The sequence below is a fragment of the Neopsephotus bourkii genome, unplaced genomic scaffold, assembly GCF_033783945.1.
Source record: "Neopsephotus bourkii isolate Nb327-2 ecotype Australia unplaced genomic scaffold, CSIRO-AGI_Nbou_v1 NB_1433, whole genome shotgun sequence".
In the NCBI taxonomy this organism is placed as follows: domain Eukaryota; kingdom Metazoa; phylum Chordata; class Aves; order Psittaciformes; family Psittacidae; genus Neopsephotus; species Neopsephotus bourkii.
The window spans coordinates 261,708-280,079 of NW_026901910.1; the positions used below are offsets into that span (position 1 = coordinate 261,708).

General features: G+C 58.8%; 3 protein-coding genes across 3 annotated transcripts in view; all 3 read right to left on the reverse strand.

Moving 5' to 3' along the window:
- The window catches only part of KMT2A (lysine methyltransferase 2A), a 37,582-nt gene extending 32,890 nt beyond the window's left edge, over window positions 1-4,692 (reverse strand). Inside the window, exon 1 of the mRNA XM_061368248.1 lies at window positions 4,323-4,692. Coding sequence (XP_061224232.1) covers window positions 4,323-4,670 — 348 coding nt within the window. The 5' untranslated portion in view covers window positions 4,671-4,692. The remainder of the gene's footprint in view (window positions 1-4,322) is intronic.
- Window positions 4,693-6,747: 2,055 nt separating this feature from the next.
- ATP5MG (ATP synthase membrane subunit g) lies at window positions 6,748-7,791 on the reverse strand. The gene is made up of 3 exons (XM_061368198.1): window positions 7,658-7,791; window positions 7,406-7,566; window positions 6,748-6,932 (listed from the first exon to the last, which is right to left on the reverse strand). The coding sequence occupies exons 1-3, from the start codon at window positions 7,710-7,712 to the stop codon at window positions 6,834-6,836; spliced, it is 315 nt and encodes a 104-aa protein (XP_061224182.1). The 5' UTR covers window positions 7,713-7,791; the 3' UTR covers window positions 6,748-6,833.
- A 189-nt stretch (window positions 7,792-7,980) lies between these two features.
- UBE4A (ubiquitination factor E4A) lies at window positions 7,981-16,874 on the reverse strand. The gene is made up of 19 exons (XM_061368238.1): window positions 16,698-16,874; window positions 16,442-16,618; window positions 16,151-16,263; window positions 15,735-15,887; window positions 15,451-15,610; window positions 15,138-15,340; window positions 14,728-14,919; window positions 14,256-14,589; window positions 13,904-14,030; window positions 12,771-13,078; window positions 12,090-12,222; window positions 11,005-11,192; window positions 10,587-10,687; window positions 10,372-10,485; window positions 9,873-10,047; window positions 9,612-9,792; window positions 9,101-9,248; window positions 8,707-8,864; window positions 7,981-8,583 (listed from the first exon to the last, which is right to left on the reverse strand). Exons 1-19 carry the CDS (start codon window positions 16,819-16,821, stop codon window positions 8,445-8,447), a joined length of 3,228 nt encoding a protein of 1,075 aa, XP_061224222.1. The 5' UTR covers window positions 16,822-16,874; the 3' UTR covers window positions 7,981-8,444.
- Window positions 16,875-18,372: the final 1,498 nt, after the last annotated feature.

The window sequence follows — 18,372 nt, forward strand, 5'->3', positions numbered from 1 at the left end:
TTGGGATGCTCTTTAGAGCACTGAAAACAGTCTCAGGCTGGTTGCAACAAGCTTTCAATACCACCTCCAAGGAATAGGGTCAGCCAGAATGTTACATAGAAAGATTCATTCTGTAACCAAAGCAAGACCAATGCTTCCCAACCTCTTCTAAGAGATCACTGGCAACATCATGCCCTGGCAACTGTAATCTGCCTCTCCTGGGTTGTAACAGACAGTTAGAAAGTAACACTTCACGCAGACTTGGATAACTAAGAAAGAGAAAGTTTTCTAGAGCTTGCTGCTAAATTAAGGCAGATGTAACAAAGCTGCCCAACACATTGAAACAGCTGGTTGCAAAACTTCGGATATGCCTTAAAGTTGTTGTATCGATGCATTAAAAGCCATCTGCAAGAGTGCCAAACTCATCTTCCTCTCCTACAGAAATGCATCCCCCCAGCAAAGCACAGAAGCGGTGGTACAGTCAAGCTCTGCTCTGCAGCTTGGCTCAGTGGGGAACAGCTGGCCCCTCTCTGGGAATTTCATGGTATCCTTCGTCCTTAAGGTTTGTGAATTCACTTCCTGTGACCTGAGGGGACTGACCACAGCAAGTGGCTGTCCTGTGCTTCCAGCTGCAGGAACCCAAGTGCCAAAAAGCCCCTGGCGCAAACCTGTCAATGTGCATTGAAACCACCTCACCTGCCCATCACTGCCGCCAGTGACACCACTGCCAGAGAACAGCTTCTCACAGGGAACCCCACACTCCTTACCCCCAAAATCTTCACAAAACCACTCCCGAGAGTTTCCCATATGGTGCAATGCTGCCTGAATGGTGGACACTCGCCGGGATGGTTAAAACATGCACTTTATTTTCACGCTTCTGACAAAGGAGCACCTGAGTCTTCAGCAAGAACAAAAAGCATGCAGGAGCTCTCCACCTCTGGGGCCATGGTCCATACTGCCTGCACCATGCCTCTGGTTTTACATCAGTGCTTACAGGCAGTTCCCTCCCCATGTGCATGCAGTCCTAGGCAGGGCTCAGCACCACAACATCATAGACTGAGCACCAGGTGGTTTCATAGCAGCTGCTCAGCATCAGCCGGGAGAGGGACTCTGGGAGCAGGCAGCAAAACTGTAATGCCTGTAGAGGAAAGGGAGTATCAGCACTCACAGCTGAGGCGTGACCATGGCAGGAGCGAAGCCACTCCTTCCTCCCAGCACATGGATCTGGTACCGACTCAAAACAAGCCATGGGTGAACATCCCTGACTCCAACACACACCTCGTAAAACATTACGAGCTGTGTATAATTGCAGCAGCGGCAGCGCTGCTACAGACACTGTCAGTGCCACTGCGTTCCGCTGCAAACCTCACGTCCCTGCAGCTCTGAAGCCGATGCAGATTTATGGAGTAAACTGTCAACATGCATCCAACATGCTCAGCTTTTATGTCCCAAAGCTTCAATTAAAGTTGAGAGGCGGGAAGGGAGCTCTCAACTGACAGGCACAGCAGATATCTAACAGTGATGCACAAGCTGCTTCTATACCAAATATTGATGTAACAAATCAAGAAAGCACAGCCAAATGTCCCCTGTTGGGAAGTGCCACTCACATCAAGCAGAAAGGGTGACACACAGTGCAAATGCTGCTGTGTTCAACCACTTACTTACAGCTTTACTGTGCTAAAAGGCCACCACCTCCCACCCCAAATCCTGTGGTGCCGAAGTCAGGTATCGTAATGTTGCTCCCTTAAAGCAAGCTGGTTTCAGGATAAGTCAGTGACACACAGAGCTGCAGCTGCAGCCAGGGGTTCCTACAGTGTCACCCAAAATCTGGGAGTATGCGGACCCACCCCACAATCTGGGTACCTTTACATCAGAAACAAAGCCTGCTCCATCCCACAACACATCTGAGGAGACGGGATGAGGATCAAGTGCAACAGGTAGTTACACAGGTGAGCCCTCAGCCCCACAGAGAACGGTGCAAGCATCAGGCACTTGTTCAAAGGACTGGTGAGCCCTGGTCAGCAGGGTCTTCTGGAAGCCCCTTTCTAGAAGAACATCTCCACCCAAAGCAGGGTACCACACAGCACCAGAACTTCACCATTTCAACACCAATGCTCAGCTGCCCCATCCCCTAAGGGGTGCATCCACATGTGCTGGAACTCTTTCTGCATCCTCCACACTCACCCTGCAGGAGGGAAGAGCTCATCCTACCACTTCTGGTGGCCAGCAGCAGCACTGCCACCTTCACTATGACTACAAAACATGCAGTCATGCTCAGGAGAATGAGGTCCTTCAGTGCAAAACTGCTCCATTTCCTGAGCATCACCCAAGGAAAGAAATCAGCTTGGTGAGCTAACTGAATCTGAATGTGCCCCCGAGGATACCAGAACACTGCAAACTTGGGGTGAGGGAAAGGTCTGGGGTCTTCCCCTTTCCCCCGCTCCTGAGAGCGCAGATGAAGCTCAATCTGCTGACACTAAGCCACAAAGACATGAGCATAACTTTCCACTGTATGTCATGTTATTAGAAGATTTTAGCAGCTAACTAAAAAAGCAATGCAAGAAATAAACTACTTCAGATACAAGAGACCCTGTCTCCATCAGCTGCTGGCACCATGAATGTACTGATGCTATTTTAAAGCAAGGATGCCCCAGAGGCCAAACTCACACCGACCTTCTGAAAATGTTTGAGAGGGATTCTGAGATGCAAAAAACCCGCTTTAAGACAACTGGAATTAAAGTAAAACCCAAGCAACCAGTGCAAGAAAAAAACAGCTCGCCTGCCCCCAACCCCTCGCATGTGTTACCTCTGTGGTTGGGTTGGTTGGCGGATTTCAGTCATTTCTGCCATTGAACCAGCGCTGGAGATGCATTGACTACTTTCAAGCAGACCTGATAAGTTTCACTGCACCCAGTCTACTGCAGACAGAGACTGCACAAGTGCTCTAAACTGCAGCCCTTCAGACCCGGGCTCTGGGTAACAGGGCTGGGGAGGGCAGCTCCAGGTGACATCGGCAGGGGTGGGCACCAAGGTGACGAGTGCTCCAGGACCAGTCCTGGGCATGCAAAGCCAACCCACTACTGCAGCCAGAACTCTGCAGCCCAGGAGTGACTCCAGCTCAGCCACAGGTGAGCAACTCCACTGCACAGCACTCAGCAGCGTGCACCCAAACCAGGCTGAGACACAGAGACCTCTATTTTTAATAAATAAAGTTTATTTAACAAACTCTGATATGGCCAGCGAGAGAAACCAAGGAAGTGCTCCTGAAACCAGCAAAACACCAACAAAGACAGGCTCTCCCACTCTGCAGCTGACAACCTGCCTGAGAAGAACAGACAGACCTGGCCTTGAACAAACCAACACAGCTCCTGCCACAAAGGCCCTGGGAATTTTCGTGCTGGCGCAAGGACGCAGCTAACAAGTGATGCAAAGCGAGGGCTGGGGGAAAGCAGTGCTGCAGCTTGTAGTAAGCAACACACCCCCATCATGTCTTCCCTGTGCTGTCAGTGGGTGGGCTGTTGTCAGACTCCTGCTCTGGCTGCCTTCGAAAGGCTTGGACAAAAATTAAAATGAAGATGAAGGCAGGAAAAGGAGCAACTACGGGAAAAAAGGGGGAAAAAAGGAGGAAAAAGGAGGAAAGCCGCAGCCAGCGCTCCGGGTGGCCGCGGCCGATGACTGCCCCGGGCCCCGCCGCACCGGGCCGCCAAGGGGAGGATGCCCGCGGTCCCCCCGCGCCGCCTGCCCCGGGGGAAGGCCGCGTTTCCCCGCCGAGCATCCTCTGCAACCGGGAGAGACGCGCACCCGGCCCCGCATCGCCCCCCGCGGGCAGCGCGGCCGCCGCCACCCCCCAGCCCCGTCCTACCTCCCGGGAGCGGGGAAGCGCGTCCGTCCCCGCGCGGGGGGCGCGGGAGAGGGAGGGAGGGAGCGGCGGGAGGAGGATAATGGAGGCGGCGGCGGGGAGGGCGCACCGGCGGCAAGTCGCGTGCGCGGGGAGGGACCGCGCTGCGCGGAGGCGGAGGGCGGCCGTGCCCCCCCGCCACCCCCCGCCGCTCCCGCCCGCCGCGCCGGGCTCCCCCCGCGACCCCCTCTCCCCTCCCCGCCCGCGGGCAGGCGGCGGCGGCTGCGGGGCGCGCCCTTTGTGCGGGGAGCGGGAGCGGCGGCGCGGGCCCCGCGGGCGCGGTAGGGGTAGGTGTGTCCGTGCGGCGCGGGCAGGGGTGTGCGGGCAGGGGTGTGCGGGCAGGGGGTGTGCCCGCGCCGCCGCCGCGGAGCGGGGATGCTGCGGGCCGGGACCCGCGGGCCGCGCCGCGCCCTCCCCCCGCCCCCGCCCCGCCGCCCCATCTCACCTCTCCGCTGCCCGCCTCGGCGCCGCAGGCCGCGCGGAACCGCCGCAGGTTGATGCCGATGGCGGCCGAGACCTGGAGCGCCGCGTCGAAGCCGGGTCCCACCCCGGCCGCGGGGCCCCCGGAGCCGCCGGAGCCCGGCGCTGCCCCGCCTCCCCCGCTTCCCGCCGCCCCGCCGGAGCACGGGCCGCCGCGCTCTCCCTCTCCCGCCGCTGCCGGCGCCGCCGTCGGCTCGGCGGGCCGCAGGCTCCGCACGGCCGGCACCCGCAGCCGGGACCCTCCCAGCCCCCGGCGGCCCCAGCCGCCGCTGCCGGGCCGGGCAGGGAAGCGCCACCGACCGCTGTGCGCCATCTTTACTGTGAGGCGACGAGCCAGAGAGCGGGGCCGGGCCGCGCCCCGCGCCCTGAATACCGCCTCGCCGGCCCTTAGAGATGCTGCATAACAGCGGGCTCCATGCAGGTTGCGGGGCCCCGCCATCCCGCCGCCCGGGCGCCTGGGTAAGCCATTACTGACGGGTGCTAGCCCGGCATAACGCTGGGCGATATGCAGGGCCCCGGGCTCGAGCTCCTGCGCGGCCCCCCGTTCTGGATAGCTCAGTCTCCCGTCGGCTCAGCACCTCATATCTCAGAGGGCCATCCAGGTGCGGGGCCCCTCTCTGGAGGGCCCCGGAACCTGCTTGCCTCAATACCGGGCCGCAAGCAGCCCGCATAACCGCGGCGGGCATGCCGAGGGAGGGCGCGAGGAGCCGGTACCCGGGGTCGCGCATACGGCATAGGCGGCTCCGCCACCCGCGTCCATAGCCCCGAGCCCGGCATGGGGCGAGGGGCGCCGGCGAGAGCCTTGCGGACCCCCCCCTGGGCCCCGGACGGGGTCCCGCGTACGGGGACCCCCGGTGGCAGCCCCCCCTCACGGGTCGGTGCGGAGCCGGGGCCGGCCCCGGGAGAGCGGCGGGAGGTGGAGCACACCGATACCGGTTACAGAGCGCTCCGTCTGGGAACGTGCGGTACCTGTGTCCGGCGGAGCGCAGCGGAGGCAGGCAGGGAGCTCCTGCAGGACACGGGCTTCAGAGGTGCCGCTTCTGCTCCTCTCAGACCGCGGTGCTCGGGGGCTTCCCACGAGGACTTCAGGGAGGGAAATCCCAACTGGACTGTGCCTGTCTCTCGAGGGAACTCGACCAGGCCTGGAGTGTGCCCGGGCTCTGCCGTGCTTTGCCAGTCTGGTTTAACCCAGTCCTCCCAGGGCAGGCAGTCTGACGTACCCCACAGCGCAGAGCCCTCGCCAGTGCCTGTGCGCATCCGTTCGCCCCACGAGCGGAGTGCACAGGTCAGAACACGTCCCACAGGGTGGGCAGCCTTTGAGCAACATCAGGCAGAGTCACTCCTTGGTCCAGAAACCTTCTGTGAGTCAAGATCATGCTTTAAATCCTCCCTGTCCATCTTGATCAAGAGCCACCTGCCTGTGCTGAGGGGCCTGGCAGTTATCTTCCTGCTGGGCAATGGTTTTAGGAAGAGAGGAGTGAAGAGCTCCCGGTGAGGTGCCATTTTCGGGGCCATCCCTCAGTCTGGCGGGCTCAGGCAGGTCATTAGGCTGCAGCCCTGGTTAGATTTGCACCAAGCGTCACCTCCTCAGAGGGGAAAGAGAAATCCCGAAGTTCTGGGCAGCAAAGGGAGCAACAGGAGCACACAGTGAGTCCCAGGTACCAGAAAGCTGCTGCCGCAACTGAAGTTGCGGTCTGGGTGGGCACAGGACACTGAGGTGGCAGACTCACCTATGGAAGCTGGTGGGTTCCTCTGCGTTTGGTTTCCCCATCACTTGTCAGCCACCGTAACCGTGTCAGGAGCCCTTCTTTTCAACCAGAAAAGCTTTGCCACTGGTGCCCTGCCAGTCACCCAACACACGGTGCTGCGAGCCCACCTGTGTTACTCGCCAGCACTTCACAGGGCCTCTTATTAGGGTGAAGCGCTGAGGATGTCAGCTCTGTGGTGGGGAGGAGAGGAAGCACCGTGCCACTGGCACAATAGCGGTCCCCGAGGCATCAGGGGCACTCAGGGGCAGCCAGGCTGGGGCCTGTGGGTGCACCAGTGAGTTGAGCTTACAGCCCTGAGAACAGCATCAGCAAGGAGCAACCCTAGCTGGAAATCATCTCCCAAGATCATAAAGGGAGGCAAGTTCTACCCTGTTGGCCCGGGAGTACTCCTCCTGCATAGGAGTTTCTGGAAACACGTGAGCAAGCAGGCACTGCACCGGGGTTTGTACATAGGAGCTGGCTGAGAACACACAGCCTCGGGGGCTCCTGGGCAGCTCGTGCTGGTGCGAGGATGGTGGGTATGGTCAAGCTCAGCTTGCCCTGGAAGACTCCTGCTCCACAGAGCCGGTCTCCACCACCAGCACAACCAGAACCCCAACCACCACAAAGGATCAGGACAGCTCAACACCGGTTCTGGCTTTATTGTCACCCACCCCAATATAGACTGGGAACATGGCCCCAAGGACGGTGTTATTGAGGACAAGCCTTCAGACGTTGTACCCGATAATGCCACGCTTGCCTATGATCTCCCCGATGTAAAACCACATCAGCACCTCTGTGGCCACCAGCCCGTTCCTCACCGCTTCCTGAAAGTAAAGAGAAAACCTGCTTCAACTCTCAGCTCCTGCAGCTTCTTGAGAGCAGCTCCCTTGGTTTCCATGGCACCAACAGAGCCAGTGTGGCGTAGGAATTACTGCAGAATCCAGCCAGCAGGACCTCAAGAGGCTGCAGAGCCTCCTCAGAGCAAAATAAAAAGGGTAAATGTAAACGTGTATCTTGTATCATTTACATTTACCTTACAAACGTGGCTCTTTGGAAGCCGGCACCAACCACCACACATCTTTGGAGGGTCAGCCATGTGCGGACAAAGCCCACTGCAGCACGCATGGCTCCTGCGGGCCCTGTCTCACACTGCGCGGATGGGCTTATACACACGGGAGGAGGAGGAGGCAGCGGCCTGACCCGTGGGCTCAGAGCCCAGCAGGAGCCACAGGGATGCTGTGGAGCAGTGCCCGGTCCCTCCCCGGTGCTGTGCCCCCAGCTCCCCTCCCGCCGTTACCCTGACGGTGAGCTGCGCCAGGCGGCCGGTCTGGAAGCCCCTGATCACGGCTTTCATGCTGTCAATGGCCCGGGGGATCTCGGCGGGGGTCGGCGGGGCCAGCTCCACCTTGGCGTAGTACCAGAACGTGGCCAGGCGCGGCTTCGAGTACGCCACGGCGGCTGCGGCAGAGGGGAGGGGGAAACACGCGTTTACCCAGCGGCTCGCTGCCCCCCCGGTTCCCGCTCCCCCGTCCCCGTTCCCGGCGCTCACCGCTGAGGAGCTGCGGCCCGCGGGTGCTGAGGGTCTGCACCAGCTTCTGCGCCATGTTGCTACCCCGGCCCAATGTCACCCCGCCGCGACCGCGCACACCCAGGCCCCCGCCGCCGCGGCTGCCCTGAGCGCCGCCTGACCCCGCCCCTTCCAATCAGGCACCTGCACGGGCAGCCCGCAAAGCCCCCGGGCCACGTGCGCGGGGCGGGGCGCGCCGTCTCTGGAGCCACGAGTTCGAGACCCGGGGGGTGCCGCTCCCGCCCCGTACTAGGCTGTCCTACAGCGAGGGCCGCCCCGCCGCTGCCAGACTCCAGCACCAGCTCTAATATCATCTCTACCTTTAATTTCCAGCTCCCCTCTGTCCCCAGCAGGCATCAGGGAAATGAACCAGCATGTACAAGTTGGCACACCCGCCCCACGTCTGACCCTGGGGACAGCAGCACCTTCACGCTGAGCCTATGGGCATAGAAGGAACAGGACAGGGGGAAGGTTTTGGCGTCGCTAGGAAAAAACAAGTGGGAGAGGGCCGGGGCCCCAGGACACGCAGAGAGGCTGTGCTCTTCCCTAGGCAGAGGCTCAAAGCTGTAGTGCAGTGGAAAGTCGTAGTATTAAACAGTAAGTCCCGAAAGGAAGAGACAGAACAAGGGAGGAAAGGGAAGGTCCAAGGATTGACGCTGACATAGTGCATCCTCAGTCAAGGTGGCGACTTGCTCTGGAGCTCCAGCCACTACCCCACGAGGCATTTATCTGGTCAGTGATTGTAGGTCTAGGGCCAGGATCCCTGTTTTCAGTTCAGCGTATCATCCAGCTCCTCCTTCTGCTTCTTCCTCTCTGCAAGCCACCGCTGGATCTTCTCTTTAAGCTCTGTGTTTGGTCTGATCTGGTCCATGGTGAGGGGGCTCCGGTTGAAAGGGTCTGTCTGATCGCTGAAAGACAAAGCACGGAGGGGATCATTTGGACAGTCCCAGTGCTAGAAATAAAAGGAGGAGCAGGAGAGGCCAGGAGGAGGCAGGGGACAAGTGAGACAGGCCTCCACAAGCGCCGCGTACCTGAGGAGGTGCCGGGCTATAGTCGAGCGGTCCACGGTGACGCGGGACGAGGGCAGGATCACGGGGTCAGACATCAGTGTGCTCATGATGGGGTCCAGGAACTCGTCACAGGCATCTGCGTACGTCTCCTCCTCCTGCTGCTGCCGGTCTGCAAGAGACTGGGGGACACGCCGAGCCTTCAGCCGCTGGGGCTCCTGGTTCTTTAAGGCCCAGGTTTGCTCCTGCCCCACAGCTAAAGCGTTTACTGGTGTGTGCTGCCCCATGGGAGCCTCAGACAAAGCCTGGTTCCCAGAAATCCTTCCCCACAGCAAGACACAAGGATACACAGGCAGAACAACCACATCAGGAGCCAGTCCCTCCTTTTCAGTGTGCCTAAATTCAGTGGGGTTCCCACCTTGATCCTCTCGGCCAGGTTGCTGAAGGACACGATCATGTTCCCGGGCTTGTTGATCTTCTTCAGAACCCGGACGGTCTGGGCAAAGAGCGTTGGCGAGTAGGAGCGGCCGTCCTTGGGCACTGTGGCACAGAAGTTTTCCTCATCCCTGGGCCGCAGGTGGGAAGAGAGCAAAGGTTTAAGAATCCACGTGTATCAGGCTGCAAAATGCAGCCCCCAAGGCAGCAGCACTACCCCAGCAGAGAACTCAAAGCTAGAGAAAAGCCTGACTGCAATGAAGTGCTTCCGCCAGGTCCTCTCCAGAGTGACCCACGGTATGAATGTAACCACGATAGTGTTTAGCTTCCAGCCCTTCCACCTGGGCTGCATCTGACTCCCTGGGGTCACTGACGTTAAGATTGTTACAGAAGAGAACAGCATGCTGCCAAAAGGCCCACCAAGGGCCTCTGCTAGCCACAGTGTCCCCAGAATGTCTCCTGCCACCCCATGGACCAGCTCTCCCATCACATACCCAAGGTTCAGGTAGATGGTACAGATGTCAGACACAAGCTGCTGTGGCTTGAAGTCAAACTCACTGAAATCCTTCACTTTCAAAGCTCCCATTTTCGGCCCAACCAGGTGCTGCAGGAAGTAGTTGAGCATGGAGATGATGCGCTCCGCGAGGAATGGGTGCACAAACAGGGACTTGATTTCTGGAACAGAAAGCAGCGGTTCCCTGAGCTCCAGAGCCACCCGGGCCCCAGCTCCCAGCAGGGGTTTTTGCTCTCCCTACCGGAGGTGAGGAAGGCCAGTGTGCCTATGGTTTCGTTGGACATGATGTTGTGGAAGCGTGCCAGCTGACCAAACATCTGCAGGCTGGACTCCTTCTCACGGCGAGCCTCCGGGGACAGGCTGTCCCACTCGCCACGGTCCTTCTCGATCTGCTGAACTTTGATCTTACTGAGGTACTGCAAAGACAGGGCAGGGAAGCAGCTGGGAGAACAGGCTGGCAAACGGGCAGTGGTGGCAAAGCCAGCCCTGTCCCGCACTGGGCCAGCACCATGGGAACACCTCATAAACCCAAAGGAGAATACCCTGGAGGCAAGGGGCCTTTGTCAGGATCACACCTGCAGCGTGTCCAAGGGGATTTGATATTCAAAACCCCCAGAGGTTGTTCAAAGCCTGTCTGCATCCGGATGAGCAGCAGGGAAACTTCCTTGCGACTCCCCAGGCATGCTTCATGCTGGATCTGATAAAGCCCCTGAGCCCCTCTTCAGGATGCTCAGCCCTACCTGTATGGCTTCATCCAGCAGGAAAATGGCATCGTTCATGAGCAAGTTGAGGAAGCGCAAGAAGAGAGGGGGGTTCATTGCCTCCAGGTTCTCTGAGGCATAATCAGCCAGAGCCTGGAAGGAAGGAGCACGTGTTGAGCGCTATGGGAGAACCCAGGCCGGCACACTCCCTACGGAGCTGCACGCACGCATTTCCCAATGCCCTCCTGCCTCACCTTTATGCTCTGCCGATAGGAATCTGTGCCCCACATGTACTTCAGGATGGGGTACATGGGGCGGCGGTAGTTAAACTTCTGCTCGAACTGGTGCGGATCACCTATGCACAGGTAAAGAAATGTCTTTCCACACAGCACTGGGCACAGGCACAGCACAACTAACCCCACTCTAGAAGGGGACAGGCAAGAACCCAATGCTACAGCATTGCAAAGCTGCAAAGCTTGAGCCCCGGAGGTTATCCTCTCCGTGTGCACAGCTCTGCACAAGCCAGAAGTTTGGGAATCCCAACGTTGGGCTGCAGTGCCGCAGGCCTGACGCAGCCCAGCAGCTTAAAGCCAGGACAGATCCATTTCAAACCCTGGGGACGCTCCCCCTGCAGCTGCTGCAGAGGGAAGAGCTCTTCCCTCTGGTGCTCACCTGTAAACTCGATATCCACAAAGACTCTGATGAGCGCCTCGGCCAAGCGGGCAGCGTTCTGGTACGAGCAGAAGACGCGCTTGCGGTGGAACACGCTCGAGACGAGTGGGCTCTGCGCCTGGTCCAGGTGAGGCATCACAGCTTCCAGCACTTCTGCCAGCTTGGCTCGCAGGTGGGGGTTCTTCATCCTGCCAGAGGAACAGAGCAAATGCAGCACATCAGGAGGGTGTGCAATCAGGAGCTGTACCCATCCCTGCAGGAGTGCCACCCTGCTGTGGACTGTCTGTAAAGCTAATGCTGGTGTCCAGAGCTTACTCTCAATACCAGAGCCACAGGCAAAGGCATGCGCTCAATACCACAGTTAAACCAGGCAGGGAGGACAGAGGGTGTGGGAATGGCAAAGCTGCTGCTTCCATCCCTCCCACAGCAGCTTTCTGGCAGTGGGAACAGCTCACAGCCCACACAGACTTGTTTGCTCCTTAGCAAACTCCTCGTTTATTCTGCAAATCCAAAGCACTTCACCTCCTGCCCAGTGCAAATCACTGAGCTGAGGGTACAGTTCTTGTCTGCCACACACATGGAGCAGAAGCCAAACCTACCGCCCAAGGCAGGAAGGGGCAGCGGGAGGAGCAGGAGCTGCCAACCAAGTGAAGCCTCCGGGACCCTGCTGTGTTTACACAGGACAATAAACAAAGGAGGGCAGAAATGCAGTGTGTGCGGCGGTGTCGTAGCGGGAGGATCGATACCACTGCTCAGTCCTGCTCAGGAGCCTCCACAGAGATACTCCAAACAGATCAATCCCAGTGCCTTCCTCTAACAAGGACCAAAGAGCTGATGGGGCTCCCGTGGAATATGACCAAACAATATTCAGACACTGAATTCCATCTACACCTCGTGTGACACCTGGCTCCTTCAGGCAGGGCCGCATCCCCCGTACCTCCTACAGGCACGACTGAGCTTTTCCAAAGGGATAAACCCACTCATGGCTGCCTGAACCAAGCCCCAGTGCCTCTCCTGCAGCCTCCCCTCCTAGTCCCCCTTGGGAGCTTTGCAGGCACACAGGGCTCGCACGCAGCTGTACGTACCTCTCCACATCACCCATGAACACAGTGACAAAGTGAAGGATGTGCTCCAGGGAATCCGCGGACGTCTCCAAGATGTCATCAGCAAAACGCCGCAGGAAAATGAAGAAGTCACCCAGATTATCAGCGAAGAATTCTGCAAACAGAGACTGTGCATGAGCTCCTCGTGAGGGGCAGCTCTTCTCACCCCTTCTCAACCTCCCATCAACCCCATTCAGATTAAAGCTTTGGGAGCTAACTGACTGTATCAGAACACCCCAGACATGAGGGAAGCCCAGCCTGATCCACGTGAGATTCACTCCATCTCAGGAGCCAGCAACTGTCTGCCCATCGTACACAGTTACACGCATCTCGAGACAACAGAGGACACAAGGAGGCCCTTGCACACAGAGAGAACAGTAAATTGAGATGGTGTTTAGAGGAAGTTTGCAGCACCCTGCCCTGCTAGGGTCAGCTCTCCCAGTGCTCATCTGGATGGCACCACGATCACAGCCTGTAAGTGCCCTCGGAGATCCCAGCTGCCTGCAGAGCTTCTGACAAGTTGCAGCCAACATTCCCTACACATCCCAGCACCTTCTTTCCAAGGGCAGAATGTCCATTAAGCACCTCAGTCCTCAGGAACCAGGCCTGCACATGCACACCCAGGCCCTGTGCAGGGTGAGCAGCACAGCACGAGGCTCTCACCTGGTACATAGGCCAAGGCGCTGTCCTGCACCACGGGCAGAGGGAAGGTGAGCTCCAGCGGCTCCGTCCCGCGGTTCCCCATGGCCAACTGCACCAGCAGAACTGCCATGGACACCTGCAGGTTCAGGCAGTTCTGCAGCATCTGCGGCTCCGTCACAGCCGTCTTGGTGGACAGATAGATGGTCATGAGCCGCTCAAACTGCTCCCTGAGGCTGTCGGCAGCAGGGCTGGAGCTCTGCTGAGCTTCTCGCCACGCTACTTGCAGGCGGTGAAGGCTTTGGTTTATCTTTACCATCTGGTCATGCAACCTACCCGAAAACAAGGCGAGGAGGTAAGAGAAGATTGCAGACTGCCCGAGAACAGCGTGGGCTTTATCCTGCTCTGCAGTCACACTCAAACCCTTTCCTGGGGATAACCTCTTTGGGACACCAGCAATAGGAAGCCTTTAGGGAAAGGCAAGCAGGGGCTTGGGGGATCCCAGAGCCTGCTGAGGAACTGCACTGGTCTGTGGAGTGGTCTGGACAACCCCGCTGTGGTGCCACGGTCAGGGATCCAGCACCATGCAGAGTGACACGGGCAGTTTCCCAGCAACAAGCCACTTGTGGAACTTTTCCACTGAGTTCTATATTTAGAGAATCAACCAGAAGGGGACAGTGCTGGGACCAGAGGTGACCTCAGTGTATCCAGGCAACCACTTGCAGAGGGAAGCTGAAAGAAAAGAGTGTGCTACAGCGTCCAGAGAAACCCTTTCCTGGAAGTGGACAACAGGAGCCTGTCTGTGCTTCCCATGCAGTCTGGTTTGGGCAGCTCGCAGGGGCAGGAGCCCTGATGCAGAGGCTTTCTAGGGGAGAAGTGAGATGCCTGCAGCCTGTTCCCCAAGGAGAGGGGGAGGCAAGTGACCCACAGCACCCAGCATTTGGCTGTCAGGTTTCTATAAGCAGTGTGGCACCTGATGGACTGTCAGTGCCTGTGAGCACCAGCAAATGGAAGTCCTTCCAAATTCAGTTAGCCTGAGGCCAAAACTTCAGCGCTTGGTACTCAGCAGTTCAAGCTGCCAGCTCTGCATTCTGAGCATTCACTGATAGCTTAGCACAGGGGTGGGAACAGCCCTGGGGGTATCTGCAAGCACTCACCTGTGAAACCCCAAGTGAAGGGTGTACTGTGTGAGGACTAGGTTTTCTGTTACCAGGTTGTAGCTGTTGGCAAACTCAGGCTCCTGCTCACTCACAGCGGGTATCAAACACGTTTCCTTTTCCAGACCTGGAATGAAAAGTGTCCCTGTGTCAAGAGCTCAAGAGGGCCCCTGCTGAAGACACAGAACAGCTGGTGATGCCGGGCAGCCTGTTCTTTGTGCTCAGTTCTCCCCTTGCTCCTCCCCAGTCTTCTCCCTTTACCCACACACAAGGGGAGGGCACTACTGGGAGCAGCAGGGACCCGAGGAGATTCCCCTTGCCTTTCCCTTGCTCCCCCAGGGTCTGGGCACACCTTTCATGTGTACGTTCTTACTCCTCCTCTCCTCTTCGTTCAGCTCCTTCAGGGCACAGTAGGTAGGGTTGAAGGTCAGCAGCCTGGCAGATTTGGGTTTGCAGAAGGGCTGGCACAGCTTCAGGAGGGCAGCTCCCAGGTTGAGGAAGAAGGCATCCGAGGCGTACATCTGGAAGAAGATCTCTGGCATCTGGTTTGCCCAGATCTTGGTGCGTCCCGCATTGGCATGGAGGCAGTTTCCCAGCCAGGAGAGGATCCTGTGCTTTGTCTCTGGGGACAGCTGCAAGAGGTTCTTCAGCATCTGGTAGATCTTCTCATGGAACTGGGCCATAAACTGTTGCAGGAACAGAACATGTTTGAGGGATTATGAAGGAGCCAGGGTGGAACTCAAGCCCCGATACCACATCTTTAACTCTCAGGCACCAAGAGGCCACCCAAACACACTGGGAAGCACTGCTGTGCTTCAGCTCACCTGATGGATGTTGGACTCCTGCACTTTGATCTCCTGCGGGCTGGATCGGGATGGGTTCAGGAAGTAGCCATGGTTCTCCACGACACCGGGGGTCTTCAGCAGGCAGGAGATATTTAAGATGGTGCCTAGCAAAGTCTTCTGGTACATCTGTCCATTGCTGGGATCCTTGGGCTGGATGTAGCCTGCAAAAACCTGGGGGACATGGCAGGGCATGCTGACAGCTGTGTAAAATCCCAGTGAAATGAAAACAAACACAAACTGACAGCTTTGGGACAGGCAAAAGGAAGGGAGGAGAGGGGTGAAAGAGCACATGCAGGATGTTGTTACACTGAACTGCTGTTTGACCTCCCCAGATTATGTCCTACAAACATGCTGCTGCGGGGAGCTCCTGACCAGGCTGAGGCAATCACCTTTGCTATGTCCTTCTGCTTGGTGAAGTAGAGGAGCACGTCGAGGTATGTGTAGAGCAGGATCTGGCAGAGGTCCAGGTCCTTGATTCTGCCCAGCAGGATGTCAAACACGGGAACCATCACCTCCCCGAACGTCCGCACCTCCTCGTCCATCGTTAAGGCCTCTATGACCTCCTCCAGAAACTCGGTCATGTCTTCAAACTCTGGCAGGGAAGCAAGAATTGCAGCGTGCTACAGGTGCTGCAGCCTAAACGCTGCCTTCCCTTTTAGGATCAGGGGCAGCCCAGGCTCTGCTCCACTCAGCTGGACTTACGGGCCCCTCTCAGTGCCTCCAGCATCAGGTCCACCAGCTGCTCATACACGTTCTGGTTGACGTAGATCTCCGGGGTGAGGAGCACGGTGCGAGTATTTGACACGGTCAGGTTCCGGCAGCGCACGGCAAAGGGCAGCAGGTTCTCTGGGACCTTGGTTATCTGCACAAGGAGACAGAGCTGGGGCCCTGGCATCTGCTCCTGGCCTCTAAAACCTCAGCTCAGCCACCTCAGCACAGAACGCCGAGTGACAAAGCCACCCTCCTCCTCTGAAGCCCCTGCCAACCTCTTCTCTTGCCCTCTGGAAACAGGCATAGAGGTAGCGCAGGATCTGCCTCTCCCCAGCGTCCCGGTCAGCAGAGAGGTTCTGTGTGCTGCTGGACGTCATGTGAATCAGGTGGCTTCCAGGCTCCTGCAGCAGCAGGCGGGCGAACAGGGCCTGGGCAGAGGTGGGTGGGAAGTGAGGACAAGGAGACAACTCCTCTGGGAAACAGCCTGCTGGCACCCCCTTGTTTATGCTCGGAAAAGCTCTCTCCATCCCTCCTTAAGTAACAGGGCACTAAGCTGAAAGCTCCACCAGAGTCTCCACTCTCTTAAGAGCGGCAGCAGACAGGCTGCATCTGGGATGTGCCACAAGGAAACAAACACTGTTCCTAGTGCCACAGCAGTAAAAGACCTGGAGCCTGCAGCAGGCAGCCCTACCTGCTCCACGTTGTCCATGTCCAGCCAGTCCTGGGCGTCCAGGTCCGCAGCCATTTCTTCCAGGTAGACGCAGCGCGCTGGGATCCCATTCCCGCTCTTCATGCTGGGGTCACCTGAGACAGACACGGAGGGACCCGTTTCACCCAGAGGGACACAGACTGTGCAGGGGGGCAGCAGAACCTGAAGGCAAAGTGATGCTCCCCTCACAGCTCCCCCCTCTCTGCCCTTCACAGTGGAGCTCCCCGGCTCGGAGCCACCCCTCTGGTGCTGGGGAACGGCTCCAGCACTCACTGTTGTCGAGGGTGATGAGGAAGATCCTCTGGATCATGTGGTTGATGTTGAGCTGCTCGCACAGCTCCCGCTGCGAGCGGAACGAGCGGCTGATCTCGGCCACCGAGTAGTCGCAGTCGTCCAGGCTCTCGGAGACGCTGTTGTCGGAGTCATCCTGGCTGACCGAGGTCTCATCGCCTGCAAGCAGCGGGACAAGGAAGGCGCTCAGCGCTCCGGTGGGCACAGCGCCCCCCGCCGCCGGCCCCGCGCCCCGGACCTGTCAGCTGCCGCAGCTGCTGCTGCTTCTGGACGGCGGCGAAGTGCTTCGCGGCGGCGACGGAGCCGAAGAGGGCGGCGAAGGGGTTGCTGGAGATGCTGTTGTTGTTCTCCTGGTCGGTCATCTCCCGTCAGCGCCGCGCCATGCGGGGGGGCCGGGCTGCGGGGAGAGCCGCTGGCAGCGCGAGGGGGCCCCGGCAGCGAGGCCGGGAACCAAGCACTGCCGCGAAACCTCCGCCAGGCCGAGGCCGGGGCCGGGGAGCCGGGGGGCCGGGGCCGGGGAGCCGGGGGGCCGGGGCCGGAGCCCCGGGCCCGGAGCGATTACTCACCTCCGCCGCCGGACAGCACTGCGCGTCACCGCGTCGCACTACAATGACGTCACCACCATGCGCCGGAAGAGGGGGTGGTGCTATTGAGGAGCGGCCGGGGTGGCGCACGGACAGTCGCGGCGGGAGGCAGTGCCCCCTGGCGGCCTGGAGGGCCGATGACACGGAGCGGGGGGACACGGACCCGCGCGGGCGAGCCTTGAGCGGCTCGTCCGGTAACGGAGGGTGCGTGGGGCTCCGGGAGGCGAACATCTGCGCAGGAACAGAGATCGCACCGGCTATTGGTGCAGGCAGGGTCATTGTCATGTTAACGATGTCTAGTTAACACGCAAATTAAGCCTTTAGACGTCATCAATATGCATAGTGGTGCTTTGGTTCTCTGATCCCCTGTTTGCAGTGCATAAAGGTGGTAAAAAAGACACCATGGTCTTTAGGTATAGGCTTTACTGTTTGAAAGGGTGTGGGTTTGAGATTGAGTCGCAACGTGTGTGTGTGTGTGTGTGTGTGTGTGTGTGTGTGTGTGTGCCCAAGGTGCCCATGCACCAGCTTCGCTGCACTGGTTCAGCACAGACTGGTTTGGGTTGAAGGGACCTTAAAGCTCCTCCAGCTCCAACCCCTGCCACGGGCAGGGACCCCTTCCACTGGAGCAGCTTGCTCCAAGCCCCTGTGTCCAACCTGGCCTTGAGCACTGCCAGGGATGGGGCAGCCACAGCTTCTCTGGGCACCCTGTGCCAGCGCTGCAGCACCCTCACAGGCAAGAGCTTCTGCCTAAGAGCTCAGCTCAGTCTCCCCTCGGGCAGGTTCAAGACATTCCCCTCAGCCTGTCCCTACAGGCCCTTGTCCCAAGCCCCTCCCCAGGTTTCCTGCAGCCCCTTTGGGCACTGGAGCTGCTCTGAGGTTGCTGCCCCCAAAGCTGGATGCAGGACTGGGGTGGGGGGGATGTGTATGGATGCTCTCTCAGCAGAGCAGAGCCCCAGTCTGTGTCTGTGCTGGGGATTGCCCTGAACCAAGCACAGGACCCTGCAGGTGCTGGACCCCATGAAGGTTGCATAGGCCCACCCCATTAACTGATGAACCCCACTGATTTCAGCCCATCAGGCTGTGCCCCAGCCTCGCCCCCCCCCAGCTGTGACAGTTCCATGATGGGAGTGAGGGCCTGGAGGGTACCGTGGGAGGGGGTGCTGTGGGACAATGTCTGGGTCCATGGGGCGATGATGGGGTTCTGGAGCCCTGCGTGGGGTCTCATCCTGTGCATGGGATGGGGTGTTTGGGCTCTGGCCACCCTGCCCTCCTGCCTCACACCCACTGCGGGTGTGAACAGCCCCCACCAACACAGTACACACACAGAGC

Bases quoted from the DNA above. Each gene is read 5' to 3' on its own strand.
- ATP5MG (XM_061368198.1), bottom strand. From the start codon at position 7,712: ATGGCGCAGAAGCTGGTGCAGACCCTCAGCACCCGCGGGCCGCAGCTC. The intron at 7,567-7,657 runs GTGAGCGCCGGG...CCTCTGCCGCAG, and splicing joins CGGGCCGCAGCTCCTCAGCG to CCGCCGTGGCGTACTCGAAG. The intron at 6,933-7,405 runs GTAACGGCGGGA...CTTTACTTTCAG, and splicing joins TGGCGCAGCTCACCGTCAGG to GAAGCGGTGAGGAACGGGCT.
- UBE4A (XM_061368238.1), bottom strand. From the start codon at position 16,821: ATGACCGACCAGGAGAACAACAACAGCATCTCCAGCAACCCCTTCGCC. The intron at 14,920-15,137 runs GTGATTGCCTCA...CATGTCCCCCAG, and splicing joins AGCAGAAGGACATAGCAAAG to GTTTTTGCAGGCTACATCCA. The intron at 8,865-9,100 runs GTGGGAACCCCA...CGTGTCCCCCAG, and splicing joins ACCTGGCCGAGAGGATCAAG to TCTCTTGCAGACCGGCAGCA.